The sequence below is a fragment of the Tiliqua scincoides genome, chromosome 1, assembly GCF_035046505.1.
Source record: "Tiliqua scincoides isolate rTilSci1 chromosome 1, rTilSci1.hap2, whole genome shotgun sequence".
NCBI classification, from domain to species: domain Eukaryota; kingdom Metazoa; phylum Chordata; class Lepidosauria; order Squamata; family Scincidae; genus Tiliqua; species Tiliqua scincoides.
The window spans coordinates 206,638,524-206,659,763 of NC_089821.1; the positions used below are offsets into that span (position 1 = coordinate 206,638,524).

Here is a 21,240-nt window from a genome sequence, read left to right on the forward strand (position 1 = left end):
CCTGAGGTAAGCTTTAAGCTCTTCTCGTTCTTTGTTCCTTTCGGGGGAGTTATTTCTTTCTCTGCTCTGATTCTGACTGTAAAATGGATTGAAATCCTGGTTCCCATTGCTCTCCCAATTTTGATTATCATTTTCATATGGAGAGTGAGAGCTATAATTAGAGTAAGTTACTGCCTGGATTGGTTCTTCTTGGATAAAGGGATTAACTGAGCACTGTGTCTCTCCTTCCCATTGAGGGTTAAATGGAGACTTTTGCTCTGATTCAAAAATTTCTTCTGTCTCTCTTTCCCATTGAGGGTTAAATGGAGACTCTGGCTCTGATTCAAAGGTTTCTTCCCCTTGGATAAAGGGATTAACTGGGTACTGTGTCTCTCCTTCCCATTGAGGGTTAAATGGAGACTCAGCCCTTGGATCAGAGGGCCAAATTTGCTCTGATTTGAAAATTTCTTCATTCCCATAGACTGAGGCTATTGCAGCTTTGTGTGAGTTTAGAGCCTCTTTTAATTGCTGTATTTCCTTCTGGCAACTCACGTGGCTTACAGACTGTTTGTTTTGTTGGGCCTGGGTCATGAGTTTTAACACTAAATTTCTGGTTTGTTCAAGATCCTCCTCTAGCTTTCTATTGTCTCGTTCATATTTTTCTATTGACTTTTTCCTTTCTATGGTGTAAATGGCAAGTTTGTTTGTGTAATGTTGTAACTGCCTGTTCAGATCAGTTATCCTAGCCTCTTTCTCTGCTATCTTCTCTAACTGAATCTCTTGATCTCTTTTAAACTCTGCTATCTGGGCATCTTTTATTTCTATGCTTTTCTGGAAGGTCAAAATACCATTCCACAAAGCATGAGCAAAAACTGCATCCTTCTTAGCCCCTCTTGGTCTGTATTTCTTTTTGAATTCTTCACAAAGATCAACTATTTTTCCACAAATATCATTGCTTTCAAAGCAGCCCAATTTCCATGGATTCTGTCCTTTTTTTCCTAACCATTTCTCTATACAATTAACTCCTGAACTTGTGTACAAGTTCTGGGTTTCTTTAGATTCTGCTTCATTCATTTTCATGGTTTTGTTTTTCCTCTCATATATTGTGCTTGCTAATTGCTTCAGTTAAAAGCACACTGGGAAGGAATTTTTATTGAGGCTTGCTTACTCATAAGGAGCAAACAGCTGACTCCTTTTAGCAGGATCAAGAGCAAAAAGTGAGTACTGGAGGGTCTGCTTCTTGCAGACTGTAACCAGAGCCACGGGTGTAAAATTTTCCCTGGTCTGCATGCAGGTACTGCACCCAACTCCAAAAATCACAAATCTGTGAGTCTAGCATTTCTCAAATCTATGTTCCTACTCCCTATGCTTTTTCCTTTAACATTCAGCAAGGTTTTTCCTAGCATCTCCAAACTTTCAAAAAGGATCTTTGCAGAACTACTGTCTGATCCTGTGTTAGCTCTGTCACACTGGCATCACCAACACATGCCTGCCCAGCTTTCTCCACCAATAATAATGTTACCAAAAAGGCTGTTTTGTTTAGGGGAATTATTTATATTAGCCTTCTGGAAACTTTTGGGACCATAGGCTGGATACAAGACAGCGTAGAGCAAAGAAATCTCTTGTTTAGCTTAATGAGACTGGGAGAAAGGTAACTTTCAATCCAAGGATTATATTTTTATTGCAAAAATACACAAAGGTAAAACATAATACACATGGAGAATCGATAAGTATAGATTTCTAGTACTGGTCTGGTGTACCTAACTAGTGGTGGATGCGTGTGCTATGTATTTTGGGGTGCATCCGAAAAAGAATCAGAAATGGACAGAAAGTAGGGAGGTATTATAGGGGTTCCTTAATCTGCTAAACCCAGTTGCTGACTAAAGATGGGGGAGCAGGGAGGAATAGGTAGGGAAGAAGGGGGGGAAGTTTAGACGCAATGATATCTTTACCTGTCCGGGGGGGGGGGGGAGAGTTGGAGGAAGAGTCTGGCCACTCCGGCCGGTGGGCAGTCAGAGAGAGAGGATGTGCTCTGAGTTCTCTCTTAAGAGTTGTCTTGGACCTGGAAGTCAATTCAAACTGACCGGAAGTATCCCAGAGCTGTAGGCATGCTCAGTAACACTTGAAGTATGTAAAGAAAAGGTGGAAGGGTCCAGAACTCTGTTATCAGCAAAGCTTGGCTCTGGGGGAGGGAGGCAATTTGCATAAGGTGCTTAAGAGTGTTAAAGCTACAACAAAAGAACAATAGACTTCCTCCTCCATAGGTGCATGCTTGTTTTGCATAATCAGGAGACACAGTGATTAGGTTCTACATTGACCTGCAAGGAATTGGGGGTTGTGTAATTCATGTGCTTGTAGCTTGGCCATGGCCCTTAGAAACATGTGCTGGGGGAGGAGTGGCCTGCTTGCTTGGTCTGTATAGTCCAAAATACATAACTAGATATAAAAACACAACTTGGAAGGGAAAAAGGGGATTTTCACGTAACAATGGAGGGCACCAGGATGAGGTTTCTTGTTATCTGGTGTGCTCCCTGGGGCATTTGGTGGGCCGCTGTGAGATACAGGAAGCTGGACCAAATGGGCCTTTGGCCTGATCCAGTGGGGCTGTTCTTATGTTCTTATTAACCACTGCTCCATACTGGCCACTTACACAACCAGATTTGTATAGCTAGCAAGTTACAGTTGTAAAACAATCAAAATAGGGTGGTATTTTACACAAACCTGAGAAAGCTTTGCTCATGCACCAATGACTATTAAAGGCCCTGCCATGTGGCATGATCGAGGACAAGAAGGTTACAATCCTTGTCCTAGTTTCCTACAGGCTTTCAGTCATATCGATATTTATTTAAAAAGCACAAGTGGTATTGTGTGGTTAGCAAATGTGGTTAGCAAATCAAGAAGAATCACTAAGTCAAGAAGATGCAATCTAGTTATCTTTAGTGAAAGCTACAATGCAGTTTGCTCAATTTTAGCTACCTTTGAAAACTGTAATCCTAGGCACACTTTCTTGGGTGTAAGCTCCACTGAACTCAGTGGGTCTTACGTCTGAGTGAACATGCTTAGAATTGCATTGCAGAGAAATAAACAGTTAGAAATAAACTGCAGAGAAATAAACAGATTAGACAGTCTTCTGAATGCTCATGGCAGGGGCAGAAAGGTCAACAGGTGCAAGCAAACCCACTTTCCTCCATTACATAGCATTCCTTTATATCTCTTGCCATCCAGGCAACCTAGCCTCTATAGCAAGGGGCAGGGAAAAAAACAGAACTAAAGCAGACTAGCATCATTATTTTCATTTAGAGAGACTGAAAGAAAGAAGTAACTGCCAGGCACAAGAGATTTGAGAATGATGTTGAAATCTCAAGAGTGGTAAAAGTAACACACAAACCTCACCCAAGAAGGAGGAAGAGGAAAGTGTTCATGTGTCATCCTATCAGATTGATATTTTGGGAGTGCCTTTATTTCAACTATCCAAGTACTTGGAGTACTATCCAAGTAAGATACTTAGATAGTAGAAGAAATAGGAGAAGAAAGGGTCACTAAAAAAATTAGAACACAGAGGCTTCCCTTTCTCATCACTTGTGAAGTTACAGAACAGAGACAGCAAAGAATAAAACAAACAAACCTTCCCACATTATACATTAAAATACAGGATTAAATCAAGCTAGATTTACTGGAGGTTTAGAAAGAAAACCTGACAGGCACACATGCGCTTTCTGGCATCCCACACATAAAACCATATCTGAGCCAACCTTCCCTTTCACTGCTTTTGATTTTGCACCCTGTTGCAAGAACGTGGTAGGGACACTCCACGTGTTACTCACTCACGCGTGTTAGTGAACAGCTCAATTCTAGGCATGTCTACTCAGAAACAAGCCCGCTTAAAGTCAGTGGGGCTTATTCCCAGGAAAGTGTGGCTAGGACTAGACTGTAAACCGCAATCAGATAACGCTTAAGAGGCAACCTCCGTGGAAGCCACTTTCTGAGCACGCACGCGGTTCCCTTCCCTCTCCACCGCCGGCGAAAGGTTCCCCAGGAGCTGTTACGCAAGCAGAGCAGCAGGAGCGCATTGGAAACCGACCTGGAAACTGGCCGCTCTCCGAGGCGGCTTGGTGACTTCCCATGCCAGAGGAATGCCAGCAGCGTCGTTCTAGTTCTCGCGTCCTACAGGTCCTGCCAGCAGGAAAGGGCAGGCTGGGGACACCCGCTGCTTCAGCTGATCCTGGCCAGCCCCGAGAAAAGCAGAGATAAAGGTGAAGCACTGCAGAAGCGCCCGGCACTGAAGCGCAATCAGAAGCCTGCGGACTTCACTCTTGCGGCTAAAAGCTCTGGTCGGAAGTTGTCTCATCCAGGAGGCTCGACTGCCCCCCCCCTTTATTTAAAGGCATAATCAGGCTCCACTGATTAGCAGTGGTTTTTATGCAATCTAGGATGACTGGTTTGAAGCGGAGAGTAAGGTTGCATAAACTAGCCATACTTTCCTGGGAGCAAGTCCCATTGACTAGAATGGAACTTACTTTTGAGTAGACATGCGTAGGATTGGGTATGGAGTTGGTAGCTGGGAATCCTGGATGTGGCTCTCACCAGTGCTTAGAAAGAGAAATTAGCGAGACTGACGTTGACGTGCGTATGTTTACAACAGGGAGTAAACGTTTTGCAGAGCAAAGGCTTTGCTGGGCTAGGTCGTCTACTTTGGGAAGGCAGGGGGTGACGCCTTCTCCCCCACTCCCGCTTGTCCCCAGCATATAAACTGCTGACCCCTGGAGGTTTCATTGAGCGACCACAGGCTGCGATCCTATCCATGTTTACCTAGGGGTAAGCCCCACTGACTCTAATGGGACTTACTTCTGAGTACACACGCATAGACTTGGACTCCTAGATAATAACCACGAACAGCGCAGAGGCATGTCTACTCGGAAGTAATTCCCGTTTTCCAAAGGACTTACTCCCAGGGAACGGAAGCCTTAGGTTGCAATCGTAATCCACACTTTCCTGGGAGTAAGTTCCATTGATTATAATGGGACTTACTTCTGAGTAGCGAGGTATGGGATTTAGGTGTTAGCCATTATTTTGGGCGAATCCTTCTCCAAGCGATCTAACCGGCAGTCCAGTGGAGAAAGGGGCACTTTTCACAGAAAAGGAGCACTTTGCAGGAACAGCCTGCTGCCCAGGGACATGCATAGGGACAGCGCTATCGCACGCTTGCCTCCTCGGCATCTTCAGTACAGGTACGCTGCCCCAGGAAAAATCCGCTCCCGAACTGGCAGCAACTGTTACCTGGCACATGCCTGATCTTGTCAGCTAAGCAGGGTCAGGCCTGGTTAGTACTTGGATGGGAGACCACTTGGGAATACCAGGTGCTGTAGGCTTATACCATAGTCTTTCGAGACTGAAGGTTGCCAACCAACCAAACTGGCCGCTCTCCAGCGGCGGGATGGACGGACAGTGCACCCCCCACAGAGGGAAGGGGGGAGATCTCACACTTCAAAGGATGAATGTTGTACATACAGTGTCTCGTGACTCCCTTCCCACCTGGCAGCTTTCATAAAATATAACCTCTTCTTTTGCAAAAAGGTAATATCAGTGACTGTCTCCACTCTCCTGGAGAACGCCAGGTACTCCAACTGGCCAAACACCCATCTGGAACCCTTTTTTAGGATCACAGCACATGGGGCAGGACAGTCACTGCCCTGTTAATCATTCAGAGCAGTTAAGTATTCAAAGAAGCCTGAGGTGGGACATGATTGAGATGTTCAAAATTATGCAGGGATAGAGCGATTTTCTTTTCCCTTTCTCACACAACGACAGAACCAGGGGATATCCACTAAAATTGAGTGTTGGGAGAGTTAGAACACACAAAAGAAAATACTTCTTTGCCCAGCATGTGATTGGTCTGTGGAACTCCTTGCCACAGGATGTGCTGATGGCATCAGGTCTAATTGCCTTTAAAGAGGGATAAGACAGATCTTTAGAGGAAAACTCCATCACAGGTTACAAGGCATGATGGGTATGTGCAATCCTGGTTTTAGAAGTAGGCTACCTCTGAATGCCAGGTGCAAGGGAGTGGTATTATGATGAAGGTATATTCTTGCATGCTGCCTGACACACTCCAGCTTGTAAACCCTTTCCCCCTAGGAGGCCTTGGAGTTTTGTGTGTAAACTACCTGACTACTTGGCATTATTCATTACACAGCATCCAATCTGGTCATGCTATCTCCTTCTGCCCATCCAGCCAAGTTTAAACATTTTTCATCAGCTTGCTTTAGTACCTCCTTCCTTACTTTGTTTAATCTTTTTTTCCCCTTTTGGGTATTTAATAAACTAATGAGTCTTTATCTGCCCCAATCCTGTTGGAGTTGGTACAACTCCGTCTGCTTCCACAGGTGGCAGGATACTGTCCATTGAAAGGGTTAAGCCATAGCCCAGTGACCCTACCTGTCCCCTTTGGATGACCTATGTGGGGGTGTGGCCCCAGACCCCATTTAACCTTCCCTTTGCTCGGAGCACGCCCTCTTGCTCTCTTCCTCATGACTGAGCAGACAAGATGGCATGCAGCAGGGCTCTGCTGGTGATGCCATCTTGACCACATGGCACACAGGACAAGGCAGCTTCAGGGCCTTGTTATCTTTTAAGTTAGTGTACCTCTGATCTCAATCAGATGCTGTAACCTTACTTCCAATGAATCGAGTAAATGAATCTCCTTTGCAAGGGGGGGGGGGTCTGCTGCTGAAGCTACTCTGCTTCCCCCCTAAGGAGGAAACCAGTTTTAAGAGATTCCTCCAACAAATCCATGCTCACTGACAATTTAGTGGCTTGTCACATCTGATTGCTTTCAGACACTACTGTGATTTGATTTTAAACAAGAGTCACAAGGTGTTGTGCTTTCTTGGAAAGGAAAGTCCCTCCCCTCCCACAACTCTTCTGCCTACATTCATTAACCTGGGATGGTGACACTGAACAATCTACTGGTCCCATCCACCCCCTTCAGCTGCTGATTCAGTAAATTGGTGAAGATGAAGGAGTGCACTCAGTACTAACCACTAGACACTACTCCCCTTAGGTTCCAGTCCTATGCATTTCTACTCAAAGGTGTCATTATAGTCAAGGGTGCTACTTTTAGGTAAGTGTGGATAGGATTGCAGCCTTAGCCTCTGGCTTCCTTGACAACCTACTGCCAAATTACCTGGGTGACTCTCTGAGTGAGTTCTAATATTTTTGTTTTTGTTTGTTGGGGGAGGGAGAGAAAGAGAATGCCTTATACAGGTCCAACCTTGTTATACACGGATTTTTTTTATACAGGGATTTGACTCAACACAAATGGCCACTGCAAATGAGAAGGAATGTGCTGATCCCTGGAGAAGGAGAAAAATGCACCCTTTAAAATGCTTTTCTTACTGTTGTAGAGATTTTTATCTCAAAATGATGAGAAGGGCCCTTTAAATTAAAGGAAAACAGTCTTTTACAATAGTTAGGACCCTCTCCCTTCCCCCTACACACATGAAAGAAAGATAATCCTTTCTAAGTGCAGGGAGAGAGACTGATTGTTGGATTGTCCTCTTAATGACTAGCTCTTAACATCACAAAGGTAAGCAAGGCTGTTTCTAAATCAATGGAGCATTGATTTGCTATAGTGTGCATGAGTTCTGGGAACCCTTGCAAATAATGAGATTCAGCCTGTACATTCTCTCCACAACACTAATAACTTAAAAATTTCTTTCATGTTTCTGATACCTTAGAATACTATGAAGACTTACAGGAAAAAAATACTTATTGCAAACAGAGAGCCTTACTGCTGAATAAACCTGTTTAGGATTGGCACCATACCCAGGGCTTTTTTTCTAATGGAATGTGGGGGGACGGAGTTCCGGCACCTTTTTGCAGGGGCCCCTCCCCTTCGGAGGCATTCCAGGAGGGCGGGGAGCAAAACAGAGGTAGAATAGACAGGCACAGGATTGTACTCTAAGGCTGCCATCCTATCCACAGTAAGCCCCATTCACTAAAGTGGACTTCTGAGTAGACATGCATAGGATTGGGCTCTTAGGCTGCAATCCTAGGCACTTTCCTGGGAGTAAGCTCCATTGACTAGAACGAGACTTACTTCAAAGTAGACATATCTAGGATTGGGCTCTTAATCCTGGCAGAGATATATATCTGTACCTGTTTTCACATGCTAAGGGCAGGTGAAAAGGGATTCTACGTGTGTACAACATGCTGTCCGGCCTTGCCAGAGATCTTCCTCGTCCTTCCCCCACAAGCATGCTCTCCGCCAGCCAGGGTTTGCAGCTCCTCTCCAGCAATGCAAAGCAGTTGCTCAGGGCAGCAGAGAACATACAATTGCATGCCAAGCACCTTCCCAAAGACACAGAGTATTCTGATACCTGAATTAAACCATATTTAATCGCTTGTTTGCAAAAGTAGCTGTTTCTATGTGCACCTAAGGACCCCTCTCATGTAAGAATTCCTTTTTTGTTCTTACTCCCACAGTTGCTTAGAGTAATTTTACTACATGGAACTCATGTAAGCCATTTTTTGGAATCCATTCACTGCTTCCTCTCCTCGAAGTAGTGCCACACTACATACTACATGTAGTACAAGTGCACCTGTACAGTATTTTTCCCTGTGTGTAGAAAAAGTAGCTAGGGGGAAGGGGATGTGGAGATTGACAGCCCAATCCTATGCATGTCTACTCAGAAGTTAGTTCATCTTTAGGGGGGGAAGCACATAAAAATATTTTATTTCTCCAATAAAAAATGGTTTATAAATAAATAAATAAATAAATAAATAAAAGATGAACAAGTTGTGAGTTCCTGCACCTTTTTTTCCACAAAAAAAGCACTGACCATACCTAATCTCTTTTCTAAACCACGAATACCCAACCCACTAACTATGTCTTATAATTAACATTAACTGTGTAGTTAACTATGTTTTCTAGTTCCCAGTTATTCCAGGGGGAAAAAATCTTCAAAAAATGTGTACATCTGACAAGCTTTTGAATTGCTTTCATAAAATTGAAAGAGAGGTTGCTGATAATCAACCGAACTGATTCAAAATGCAAGTAAGTAGAAAGTAAAATTTCTACTGAAATTCCCACCAGTACACAATGGTTACACACCATTGGTGATTACACACCAATACATGAAGGGCACTGTTGTCTTTGATGGCTCCAGATCAGACCCTTTTGACATCCGAAGCAGAGTGAAGCAGGGCTGTGTTCTTGCACCAACCTTGTTTGGGATTTTCTTCGCTGTTCTGCTGAAGCAGGCCTTTGGAACTGCAACAGAAGGCATCTATCTCCAGACCAGATCAGATGGAAAGCTCTTCAACCTCTCCAGACTGAGCGCAAAATCCAAAGTCCAGCTGAAATGTCTGCGTGACTTCCTCTTTGCCGACGATGCAGCTGTCACTACCCACTCTGCCAAAGATCTCCAGGAGCTCATGGATCGTTTTAGCAAGGCCTGCCAAGATTTTGGACTGACAATCAGCCTGAAGAAAACACAGGTCATGGTTCAGGATGTGGACTCACCTCCCTGCATTACAATCTCTGCGCATGAACTGGAGGTTGTCCATGACTTTGTGTACCTTGGCTCAATGATCTCCGACACTCTTTCTCTCGATACCGAGCTAAACAAGCGCATCGGTAAAGCAGCTACCACGTTTTCCAGACTCACAAAGAGAGTCTGGTCCAACAAGAAGCTGACGGAACATACCAATATCCAGGTCTACAGAGCTTGCGTCCTGAGTACACTTCTGTACTGCAGCGAGTCATGGACTCTTCGCTCACAACAGGAGAGGAAACTGAGCGCTTTCCACATGCGCTGCCTCCGACGCATCCTCGGCATCACCTGGCAGGACAAAGTTCCAAACAACACAGTCCTGGAACGTGCTGGAATCCCTAGCATGTATTCACTGCTGAAACAGAGACGCCTGCGTTGGCTTGGTCATGTCGTGAGAATGGATGATGGCCGGATCCCAAAGGATCTCCTCTATGGAGAACTTGTGCAAGGAAAGCGCCCTACAGGTAGACCACAGCTGCGATACAAGGACATCTGCAAGAGGGATCTGAAGGCCTTAGGGATGGACCTCAACAAGTGGGAAACCCTGGCCTCTGAGCGGCCTGCTTGGAGGCAGGCTGTGCAGCATGGCCTTTCCCAGTTTGAAGAGACACTTTGCCAACAGTCTGAGGCTAAGAGGCAAAGAAGGAAGGCCCATAGCCAGGGAGACAGACCAGGGACAGACTGCACTTGCTCCCGGTGTGGAAGGGATTGTCACTCCCGGATTGGCCTTTTCAGCCACACTAGACGCTGTGCCAGAACCACCTTTCAGAGCGCGATACCATAGTCTTTCGAGACTGAAGGTTGCCAATACAATACAAAATACACAATGGTTAAAGGTCCTGAAGCCCTAAATTTGAAAAGCTGGCCACACCCTGATACAGCACTATAAATACACGGTTCTTCTGTCATCTTTGCCAAAGAGACTCTTCTGAGAATATTACAATTTTTTCATATCCAAATAGCCATACTTTGCAGCTGGAGAAAAATGTAATTCTTTAACTCCAACTAATGCATCACTGCAAATTTGTTGTGGCTGCACCTGTTTTGTCTCCAACACAACAGCATAAGTAAGCCTATAGTTGCTTACTCTGAAGAGCCCAATCCCATGCATGCCTTCTCAGAAGTAAGCCCCATTCTAGTCAGTGGGGCTTACTCCCAGGAAAGTGTGGCTAGGATTATAGACTTTGGCTGCAATCCTATGCACACTTTCCTGGGAGTAAGACCTATTGAACATAAGGAGACTTACATCTTAGTAGAGTAGCCTTTGGTTGCAATCCTATGCACACTTTCCTGGGAGTAAGACCTATTGAACATAAGGAGACTTACATCTTAGTAGAGATTCATAGGCTTATGTCCTAAGCCCCACTAAGTTCAGTTGGACTTACTCCTGGGGAGAAGTTGCAACCTGACTGAAAGGAGCCCTGGCATTAGGCTGCAGTCCTATGCACCCTTACGTGACACAGAGCTAAATCCTATTCAACTTTCTAGTGCTGATGCAGCCAAAACGCAGCTCTGAGGTAAGGGAGCAAATGTAAGGCAAGGGCCTACATGATTGCCCCTTCATTGTGCACAGCCCATAGACCATGTTTGCATCAGCTCTAGAAAGTTGAATAGGATCAGGCCCACAGTAAGCTTTGCTGAACAAAATGGAACTCTGGCCACAATCCTAGCCACACTTACCTGGGAGTAAGCCGCACTGACTCTAATGGGACTTACTTCTGAGTAGATATGGCTAGGATCGGGCTGAGGCTGCAGTCCTACACACACTTTGCTAGGAGCAAGTCCCATTGACTATAATGGGACTTACTTCTGAGTAGACATGAGACGGGCTGCCATCCTATCACACTTACTTGGGAGTAAGCCCCATTGACTATAGCAGGACTTACTTCTGAGTAGATATGCACAGGAGTGGGCTGTTACTTCCAAGTAAATGCTACAGGCTTACAGTGTTAAAGACTGAAGAGGTTTATGGCAGCATGAGGTTCGCCGGACGATGCAGCCCGCCCATTCCCCGCGCGTCAAGCAGGCAGGCACCTGGGCGAGTGGGAGCAGGCTGGAAGAGACTGAGGGCAGCTCCGCCTCCAGCCCCCTCAGCCGCCTGCTGCAGGGACTGAGCCCGTCAGGCAGCAGCACAGACAGCTCTCTCTCCAGGGCGCTCAAAGACCCGCCCGCCGTCATGCCGACTCACAGCGCGCGGTGCGACGCAAACTACTGGCGACCTCGCACCATCAGGCGCGCGAGACGGACACCTACTCAGGGGGCGGGGCGAAGGCGCGCGCAGGCGGAGGGGTCCTCGCGACCTTAACTAGGCGGGGCTGGTGCTCCGCCCTTTCCTTTCGACCAACGGCTCGTGGAGGCTGCGAGGTGAGCGCGTGGAGCGGCAGGCCCCGTGCGGTGGAACGTTCGCTTGGCCCTCCTCCCCTCCCTCCCCGGCCCGCGATAAAGGAACAGCATGAACCCCCTTCCCGTCTCGCGCCCCCATTAATCCTTTCTGCTCTCGTTTCAGCACCCCCCCGGCGGACGAGTCGCCACCAACCATGGCCGAGGAAGGGTAAGTGAGCGCGCGCGCGCATGGCTGTAACGCTTTGTCCCCTGGGCGCATGCGGTCCGCCTGGCTGGCCTCGCTCTGGAGGCGCCTTGCAGGAGGAGCGCGCGCTGCCTCTTTCTCCTCTCCCCCCCCCCCGCTGCACGTGGCTAGGCCTGGGTAGACCCGTTGTCCGTCCACTCCCCAAAGACTTCAGTTTCAGTGTGCAGCACATGCATGTAGTGCACGCTCATACATGCGTGTGTGTGATAGGGCAGCCTCGTGCCAGTGATTACCATCGGTAACGCAGACTGCATTGTATCCACACTTACCTGGGAGTAAGCCCCACCGACCGAAGTGGGGCTTACTTCTGAGTAGACATGCATAGGATGGGGCTGTAAGGCCTGCCTGGGAGTAAGCCCCTTTGACTGCAGTGGGATTTACTTCTGAGTAGGCTGCATGGGACAGGGTTGTAAGAGTGCAGTTGTACACACACTTGCCTCTATTGACTTTAATGGGATTTACTTCTGAGTAGACATGCATAGGACAGGGCTGTCAGGCTGCAGCCCTATGCACACTTACCTGGGAGTAAACCCTACTGACCACAATGGGACTTACTTCTGAGCAGGCCTGCTTAGGATTGGGCTGTTATTGTGAGCGGCCTGGGATGGAGAGCTGCTTCTTAAAGTGTTAGGTGCACAGGTGATTCTTTAGAACAAAGAACAAAGTTTTGTTAAAAGTTAGTTATTTAGGTTGTAGTAGCAGACCTTCAATCTGGACTGATTCCAGAAGAGTTGTAGTCTGTTGTAGCAGGAAGCATTGGGCTGCCTTAGCATTCACTTACACGTTGTACTTTTGGGCACTAGAGCCTGCTTGAATGAAGTGGGTGCTCTTGCTTAATAATTGGGAGTGAAGCTGGAATTACTGGGCCCATATGGCCATGGGTAGAAATAGAATAGAAACTCAGTGAATTTCAAGGCTGCCACCTTAGAATTTTTAACTTCTTACCTGCATGTGTGTATAAACGCCTTTCTTGATAACTGAAATTACGTATATCAGTGGTTCTCAAACTTTTAGCACTGGGACCCACTTTTTAGAATGAGAGTCTGTCAGGACACACCAAGAAGTGATATCATGATCAAAAGTGATGTCATAAAGCAGGAACATTTTAAACTATCCTAGGTTGCAATCCTACCCATGCTTACCCAGGAGTAAGTCCCATTGACTATCATTGTTTAAAGCATATACATAGTAGCCTGTTAAAAGTACAGAGCTATAACGTTTCCCCATATTCAATCACATGGTAGCATCTGGTTTAATAGATTAAACATAGAATATTGAAATGAATAGGGACCCACCTGAAATTGGCTTGTGACCCATCTATTGGTTTCTGACTCACAGTTTGAGGAACACTTATGTATACAATGAACTGAGTAGTAGCTTACAGAAATTTATGCAAGTTAATCTTGGGCTCTGATCCTATACGTACTTGGGAATAAACCAAACTGGAGACTTAATGCAATGTTCTTTTAGGTGCTATAAGCTTCCTTTTCTGCTCTCTACAGTGTATGGCCCTTTGTACCTCTCTTTTCCCTAAGATTTTAGTTTTGGCTTTGCTCTTTACCTTTTTGCACTTTGTTATGTGGTGCAGAATTACAGTTTGTTTAGTAATGCATGAATTCAAGCTTGTCATTAATTTTCTTGATTCCTTTTTCTCTTCACCTACAAATTCACTATTAGTTATTAAAATATTACTGCTGTTCAACAGAAGTTGACAGAAACTAGATGAAGTAATTACTCCCTGTTCCAGGAGGCTTACAGTCTAAAAGATGCTAGTTAGTATCCACTGCAAAAGGTACAGGGAGAGGCAGTTCTGCTCTCCTACTAAATGAGAATATTTAAGTACACCACTTCAGAGATCCCTCTTAGTTTAGCTTGCAGGTAATTTTATTTGTCATTAAAAGTGCCTTTGCAGTTTTCTTATGGACCAAGGGTGCCCAAACCCCGACCCCGGGGACCACTTGTGGCCCTCAAGGACTCCCAATCTGACCCGCAGGTAGCCCCCAGTCGCCAATGAGCCTCTGGAGACTTGCTGGAGCCCATGCTGGCCCGATGCAACTGCTATCAGTGTGAGGGTGACTGTTTGACCTCTTGCATGAGCTGTGGGACTGCTCGCTGTTTCATGTCTGTGATGCAGCAGCGAAGGAAAGGCCGGTCTTGCTTTGTGTAAGCTTGAGCTATTGCAAGACCTTCATTCATTCATATAAGTACCATCTCTAATATATTATGTAAATATATGTAAACTTATTCAAATTTGAAATGTAAATTCAATTTTTTATTCCTGGCCCCAGACACAGTGTCAGAGAGATGGTGTGGCCCTCCTACCAAAACGTTTGGTCACCCCTGCCATGGAACATTTACTGGTTTAAGAAAAGAAGCAGTAATTAGAAGTAGACCATTATTGTAACTGCAAGGAACAAATGGTCTTATGTGTTGAGCCTGCTGCAAAGCTTAAATGAGAGCCCAATCCTGTGCTTGGCGGCACGGCTCCGTGCCGCCGAGCACTGTTGTAAACATGTCATAAGGCATGTTGGCGAGCCTCACCACCGGGCTCCCACCTGTGGTAGCCCAGTGCCGGCTGGTGCTGAGCTAGCGCGGGGGTCTCCCGGACCGCCGAAGCGGGGATTGGGGCGGGGAGGAGGCATTCCAGGGAGGGAGGCCGGTGGGGGGGGAGAGGGCGGGGGCGGACTAGGCGTGCCTGGGGGAGGGAGGGAGGCGGGTCCGTGGAGCTCTACTCAGCAGGATCCAAGACGCTGGGGGAGGGCTCTGCGCCCTACACAAGCGCCTTTACCTTACCGCTGACCTTTTGGTTGGCAGTAAAGTGAGTAGCCACATTGCGGGCTGCTCACCTTTTGCAGGGGAAGGGAACGAAAGTCCCTGTCTCCCAAGGCGCCTCCTGTGGTAGCCCAGGGCGCGCAGGATCCGGCAGCAGCCATTCTTGGTGCTGCTGAGCCTGGGCACTCTGGGCAGGTCAGGATTGGGCTGTCAGTGCACAGAACTAATTTTGGACAAATTCAATTTTAAGAAAGAACATTTAAGAAGTGGCTGACTAGAAGGATCCAATGTAGGATGGAGTGTTTAAAAAGATGCATAAAGGAAAGATCCATTAGTGTCAGCTATGATAGCTAAATTAAATCTTCCTGCTTTGGTTCAGTGTGCCTTACAATACAGTACAGACCACCAGATTCCTTGCTTGTGAGCCTTTCAGATGTCTTTGAGTGGCCAACATTAGAACAAATCCTGGGCTACATGGGCTTTGGTATGGTTCAGCAAGGCAATTCTTGTGTGCTAAGATTTTTTAAATTGTCTAGCATTGCTGCTGGAGGTGTAATGGATGTCAACACCGCCCTTCAAGAAGTGCTGAAGACCGCACTTATCCATGACGGATTAGCCCGTGGAATTCGTGAAGCTGCCAAAGCCTTAGACAAGTAAGTGCTGGTTATTGCTGGTATGAGTGCTTCCTAGTCGAAGCTAGGCTATATAGCCTGCTACTTTTGGTTTTCTTTCAAAGTATACTAGAAGGGCAGTCCAAGTGCAGACAGAGGGCTCTTGATTAAATGAGCTGGAAAATTCAGGGGAACTGTTCAGGCAGTAGTTTTTCCTATACTAGGCAGTATCTTACAGATGTTTGAGAATAGATTTTGAACTTGTTTATTTCCTCACCATACAAGGTACATTTTAATTAATTTAAATGTGGTATTTTCCTGGCATTGACTTGGTTCTGGCAACAGTAGAGTAATGCTGAGGGATGTGTACAAGTCTGGGACCTATACTCAGTCTTATGGAAAGATAAGGGGGTAGAAGTGTTGCCTGAATAGCACTTACTGATTTTTATTTTTGCATGCTAATTTTACTCTCTAGGTCATAAAAAATGCAGTAGGTCCATGCTAAAAGGCTCTCTAACAGTGCACTTAAGGAGTGCAAACTGCAGAGTTTGAATGATGACTGCATTTATAAAGTCGGATACCCCTTCACTCCTGTTATGAGTGAAAAGAGTAGTCTGACAAACCTGCAGGTATAGATTTATTTGAAAGGTGGAGGAACTGGAAATAGTTTGGTACAAAATTATCAAATGGTTTGGCAAGTTGTCTCCCCCAGATGATAAAATTGATTTTTCAGAACCAGGTCTAAAATATTCAAATGATGTAGAATTTCAAGTGTTATTTAAAGTGCAGCAATGGTGTAAAATCCTGATGTTGGAGTTCTGTGAAAAGTTTCTTTTGATAAATGAAGCTTAAAACCACAAAAGCAATAGTTATAGTTGTACATTTGGATACTATTGCTGAGGAAATGACATAGTTTCTTTTCATTTGTTAGACGCCAAGCCCACCTTTGTGTTCTTGCATCCAATTGTGATGAGCCCATGTACGTCAAGCTGGTTGAAGCACTTTGTGCTGAACACCAAATCAACCTTATAAAGGTAAGGATCATGACCTAGTTTAAAATTGGTGATGTAAGGCAAACATTTTTTGCATTTTTGGTAAAATTCTTGTAACTTTAATTTTTTTTAAAGTTGAAGTTAGTGTGTGACTTTTTTGGTACTGTCTGTGCTGTACAGTGATGATAACTTGGCTCCCTCTACTGAGATTTGTGAGGAAAGCAACCATAAACGTTACCCTATTTGTCTGAGTGTACAGCTTGCTTTGAGCATCTTATTGTGTTCTAGCCAGTGTGCATCTAATAAGAGGCAAATATCTTTAACAGGTTGATGACAACAAGAAATTGGGAGAGTGGGTAGGTCTCTGCAAGATCGACAGAGAAGGAAAACCTCGCAAAGTTGTGGGCTGCAGTTGTGTGGTTGTTAAAGTAAGGACACAAGTTTTCCCTTTTTTAAAAAAGTACTGTTTACTCATGCTTTTTATACATTCATTTTCATCCCATTTGGCAGTCATTGACATCATTTGGTCCATACCTGAAACACTGCAATGGCTGCCTTGCTAGTAAGCGTGAAAAGAAGTGAGGAAATTGAGAGTGTTGAGTGGATGGGGTGGGGAGGATGCAGGTGGAGGCTTGCTGTATTGTATGAATGGGAAATGGGATTCCCATTGTATGAATGGGAAATGGGATGGGGTAGTTTCTGAAGTGAAGTGAAGGCCATGTGTGATAGTTGTAAACGCTTTTATAAACTGTTTTTTTTAAAAAGTTCACAAAGCAGTTTGCATAGCAAAATGAAAAGATGGCTTCCTGTCCCATTGGGCATCTTACAAAAAGATGCAAGTTTTTGTTTTCAGTTTTGATCTAAACCCATTTTTGTTATGTGCAAACTAAGAACTGTTGTTTATCCAAATTGCACCTGAGTAAAATGAAACGGGATCAAACCATGGCTTCAGTTCCCTGAGTTTATATGCAGCAGGAAACTGGTTTAATGCAAACAAAGAAAGTGAGGGTGCATCGAACTGTAGCTTTCCTGATCTTTATTTTTGTAGCAAGAAACCATGGTTTCCATTATGTCTGAACCAGATAAATTTCCATTCTGTTTTCTACTGTAAAGAGCAACTGCCAGTAAGCTAAAATTTGCTTAACTAATGTGTTTAGCAGATATTGAAATACTGGCAATATTATAGCCAGGGTACGAGCCTTGAAGACTTCATAGTCATTGAGGTCCCAGTAAATGGCTACATTATGGTGTTCTGGATTGCAAATATGAGTTGGTTATTTAAATGCACAGGTTTTATCTAAGGCAGAATGAAGTTTCCTTACGGAAACTCCTCATAGCAGCTCTCTGTGACCCACAAATCTAATCCAGAGCAAAATGGCAGAGTACTGGGGGCTTGCCAAGGGAATGGTGGATTAGCAGATTCCCCCCTGAGGTGTGGAAATGAATGGAAGTACCTTCCATTTGCATTAAATCGACTCTGGATATAAGCTATTTAATGCATCCTGCTGTTTGTTTTCAACAGTTAACTTGTGGCTGTTTTGAAAAAGTAACTAACTCTATTTATGCAGTTAATTCTCTTTTGCTAATTACTATCAAATTTATACATTGTTCTGTTGTAGGACTATGGCAAAGAATCTCAGGCCAAAGATGTCATCGAAGAGTACTTCAAGTGCAAGAAATAAGCAAATAAAATATATTTGAGTCTGAAAGTGTGTGTTGTATTACTGGTTTGAAGTTGATCTTTGGAATAGCTTCACTATATTTATAGAACTGGCCTTATAGTAGCTTTATTCTGTCTATTACTTTCCAAAGTACAGAGGTTGGAAATGCTCTAGAGGTCTACTGTTACTGTTGTCTAAAGCAAGGGTGCTCAAACATTTTGGCAGGAGGGCCACATCATCTGTCTGACACTGTATCTGGGGGCTGCAAAAAAATTAATTTGCATTTCAAATTTGCATAAATTTGCATAAATGAATATATTAGGGACATAACTTATCTAAATGAACGAATTCAAACCAGTTCTTAGGCACTTTCACACATAGGAAGGGGGTGCATCCCCCAGCCAGTTCTTAAGGATTCTCACACCCGCCAGCTCATCTGCCCCATCGCCCTCCCTCCCTCTGTCCATCTTGTGCTGCAGCCTGGTCACCCAACCGCCTGCCTGTGCACCTGCTCTGGCTGCCTGCCTGCCCATCCTCCCTCCCTCCAGCAGCTTGTGCCGCAGCCTGGCCAGCCAGCTGCCTGCTCACTCAGCCCTGCCTGCTCACTCACTTGGCCAGCCGGCCACCCGCTCACCCTCCCTTGGCACCTTGTGCTGCAGCCAGTGCGCCCACCCTCAACTGGCCAGGTAGGGAAAGCGTGCACTCAGGGCCTTTTGTAGTGGGAAGTAATGTGAGACTTGCAAGTCTTTTGTTACTTTCCCACTATTAAAGGTCCTGTGTGCACACCGGGCTCTCTCCTTTGCTACAGCTGAGCTTTGCAGGTGTGAAGGTCAGCAGCAGTGAGGGAAAGCCAGACCCGTACCTTGCCAGTGCGAGCTGCAGTGAGGGCCGGGTGCCCACTGAAGATGGGGGAACCCCAGTGGGCCACAAGTGACCCACGGGCCAGGGTTTGGGCAGTCCTGGTCTACAGTTGACTTCTACAGTACGTGTAAACACTGCTTTTTAAAGTGCTAAAGAAACAATGGCCTGGATTGTAATTCAGAACTGAATAATAACTTAAAAAGATTGTTTAATGTAATGAAGACTGGAAATGGTTGGATTAGATTTGAATTCCAGAACAAATCTTCAAATGGATACTATCTATTCTGGACTCTAAATATGTAGAGGGACTCCTTAGATGAAAGAATACGAATGGTAATTAGAAAAGATTATTCCCTGTATTTTCACAAAAATAAAACTAAGAAGGGAAAGGAATTACATACTTCGACATTTACAGCATGCTCTTCACATAGGATAAGAGCAACTGAGTTATAAGGCCTCCTTCCTAACAACCGGTGTATTCCTCTTGCCCAATTTCTTATGTATTTTCAACTGCATTGGGTATCATCTGTTGCTTTACATACAGATGCCACACCACAGAATTTGAAAGCTGTTGACTGTCAATTCAATTTCAGCAACCTTTAATGGCATAGCAAAAAAGAAAAAACTACAGCATAAATAAATAAATAAACTACACCAATACGAAATGTCAATTATAATTGACCACAGGGGGATTGCACCCACACGTACACCAATCAGGGCTACTTAGAATTGTTAGCAGTAAGGACATTTGTGAGGAATTCAGCAACGAGAGATGTAATATCGTGCGAGAAGTCATGTAAGAGAAACGCTATGAGAAGATGGGAGCTGTTGACTGTCCCTGTGATCTTGGTCTTTTTTCAATGTTGATATAGATTGCATTGGGTTTTTTTGAGTTGTACTGCTTTACAGGTGGGAGTATGAGGCATGCAGGCTGTTTTTGTAGTGTTGTGCTGTGAGCTACATGTGAATATGTTTTGCCAGTTGTAGGCAAAATAGGATAGGCTAGGCAAAAAAGGATTTTAAAATGGAATTTTAAAAAATATTCCTGCTAGAAACCATAAGCACTGTTAATTGTATAGAATTTCTCTCCTGACCCAGGCTTTGCATCACCTCTAATGGATCTAGAGGACTAGTGTACCTTGGTTTTCATTTGTAGGTCAAGATACAGGCCTTGAGAGCTAGATTGTTGAAGGAACTGAGTACTTGAGTTTGATATGTGTTGCTGTTCTTACAAGATCAAAAATGTGCTGCATTTCTTTAAATCCATCACTGGCCACAGTTTTAGAACTTAATTCTAGCTGTGAATTGATTTAGGCCCAAATCCTATCCAACTTTCCAGTCCGTGCAACCATGCCATTGGGGTGTGTGCTGCATTCTGTGGTGTGGGGAGTCTTGGAAGCCTTCTCAAGTGTTCCCTTACCTCAGTCTGCACTGCAGCTTCATTGGCACTGGAAAGTGGGTTAGAATTGCATCCTAAATCAGTTCGTTGCTTTAGCATGAGATGGAACTTCATTTAGGGTGCAATCCAAAGTGTCTGTTCAGTTGGCGCAAGTCCTTTGCACTGGCCAAAGAGTGTTGCAAAAGTACTGTAAAGCACTTCTGTGCCACTCTCCAGGTAGATAGGCTGGCACATGGATGTGGACCCAGGGCCGGGTGAGTTTGCGTCAGCTGAGCTTGGCTTGCGCAGGGGTATACAGGGGCATGGGGAGGATGGGTGGCAGGCATTCCCAGGGGTGGGAAGGGAGTGGCACTTATACCAGATCCTAACCCCGTTCCCTGGTGGCCTGGGACTGTCCCAGTCTGCTCCGTTTTGCACTACTGACTTGGTTAGTGCAGATCTGATTAGACCCAGTGGGGCTGCTGTAGCTCTCCAGGGTAAGGGGAAACTTTCCCCTTGCCTTGGGCTGAGTGTGGGACAGCCCAAAACTTGCACTGGATACAGCAGTCCTTCTGGCCTGCCTCTTCCAGCGTGAATTCAGATTGAGTTGTTATATCTGGTAATGCCTTTGTGTTTGGAACAGCACAGCATGCAGATATTTAGTAGATGTGACCTTTTTACCATCATTGGCAAGTGTCCAGTTTATGGAGTGAACTGGGCCAAAAGCTCAAAAATCCAAATGCTTATGCAACATTTTTTAAAAATTCCCTTTACAGAATATCTGACAGTTTTTGTTGAATACTTCTTGTGAGCCAAAATGATCTGGAATTAGGGGTATGTGATGA

General features: G+C 45.1%; 2 protein-coding genes and 3 non-coding genes across 8 annotated transcripts in view; 4 read left to right on the plus strand and 1 right to left on the minus strand.

Annotated features, from left to right (window-relative positions):
- Window positions 1-11,712, minus strand: part of SLC18B1 (solute carrier family 18 member B1) — a 36,211-nt gene extending 24,499 nt beyond the window's left edge. For 3 of the 4 annotated variants that reach the window (XM_066614723.1, XM_066614749.1, XM_066614715.1), the window contains exon 1: window positions 4,061-4,276. In XM_066614723.1, the coding sequence (XP_066470820.1) occupies window positions 4,061-4,103 (43 nt within the window). In that variant the 5' untranslated portion in view covers window positions 4,104-4,276. Of the gene's footprint in view, window positions 1-4,060; window positions 4,277-11,567 lie in introns of those variants that run through there. The other variant, XM_066614741.1, reaches the window with a different exon arrangement.
- Window positions 11,713-11,834: 122 nt separating this feature from the next.
- On the plus strand, window positions 11,835-18,204 carry RPS12 (ribosomal protein S12). The gene is made up of 6 exons (XM_066614762.1): window positions 11,835-11,897; window positions 12,040-12,084; window positions 15,429-15,545; window positions 16,435-16,537; window positions 16,822-16,923; window positions 18,115-18,204. The coding sequence occupies exons 2-6, from the start codon at window positions 12,071-12,073 to the stop codon at window positions 18,175-18,177; spliced, it is 399 nt and encodes a 132-aa protein (XP_066470859.1). The 5' UTR covers window positions 11,835-11,897; window positions 12,040-12,070; the 3' UTR covers window positions 18,178-18,204.
- LOC136638386 (small nucleolar RNA SNORD101) lies at window positions 16,050-16,126 on the plus strand. The gene has a single exon (XR_010793609.1). It is a non-coding gene; the product is annotated as a small nucleolar RNA SNORD101 (small nucleolar RNA).
- LOC136638420 (small nucleolar RNA SNORD100) lies at window positions 16,667-16,755 on the plus strand. The gene has a single exon (XR_010793634.1). It is a non-coding gene; the product is annotated as a small nucleolar RNA SNORD100 (small nucleolar RNA).
- On the plus strand, window positions 17,614-17,740 carry LOC136638411 (small nucleolar RNA SNORA33). The gene has a single exon (XR_010793630.1). It is a non-coding gene; the product is annotated as a small nucleolar RNA SNORA33 (small nucleolar RNA).
- Window positions 18,205-21,240: the final 3,036 nt, after the last annotated feature.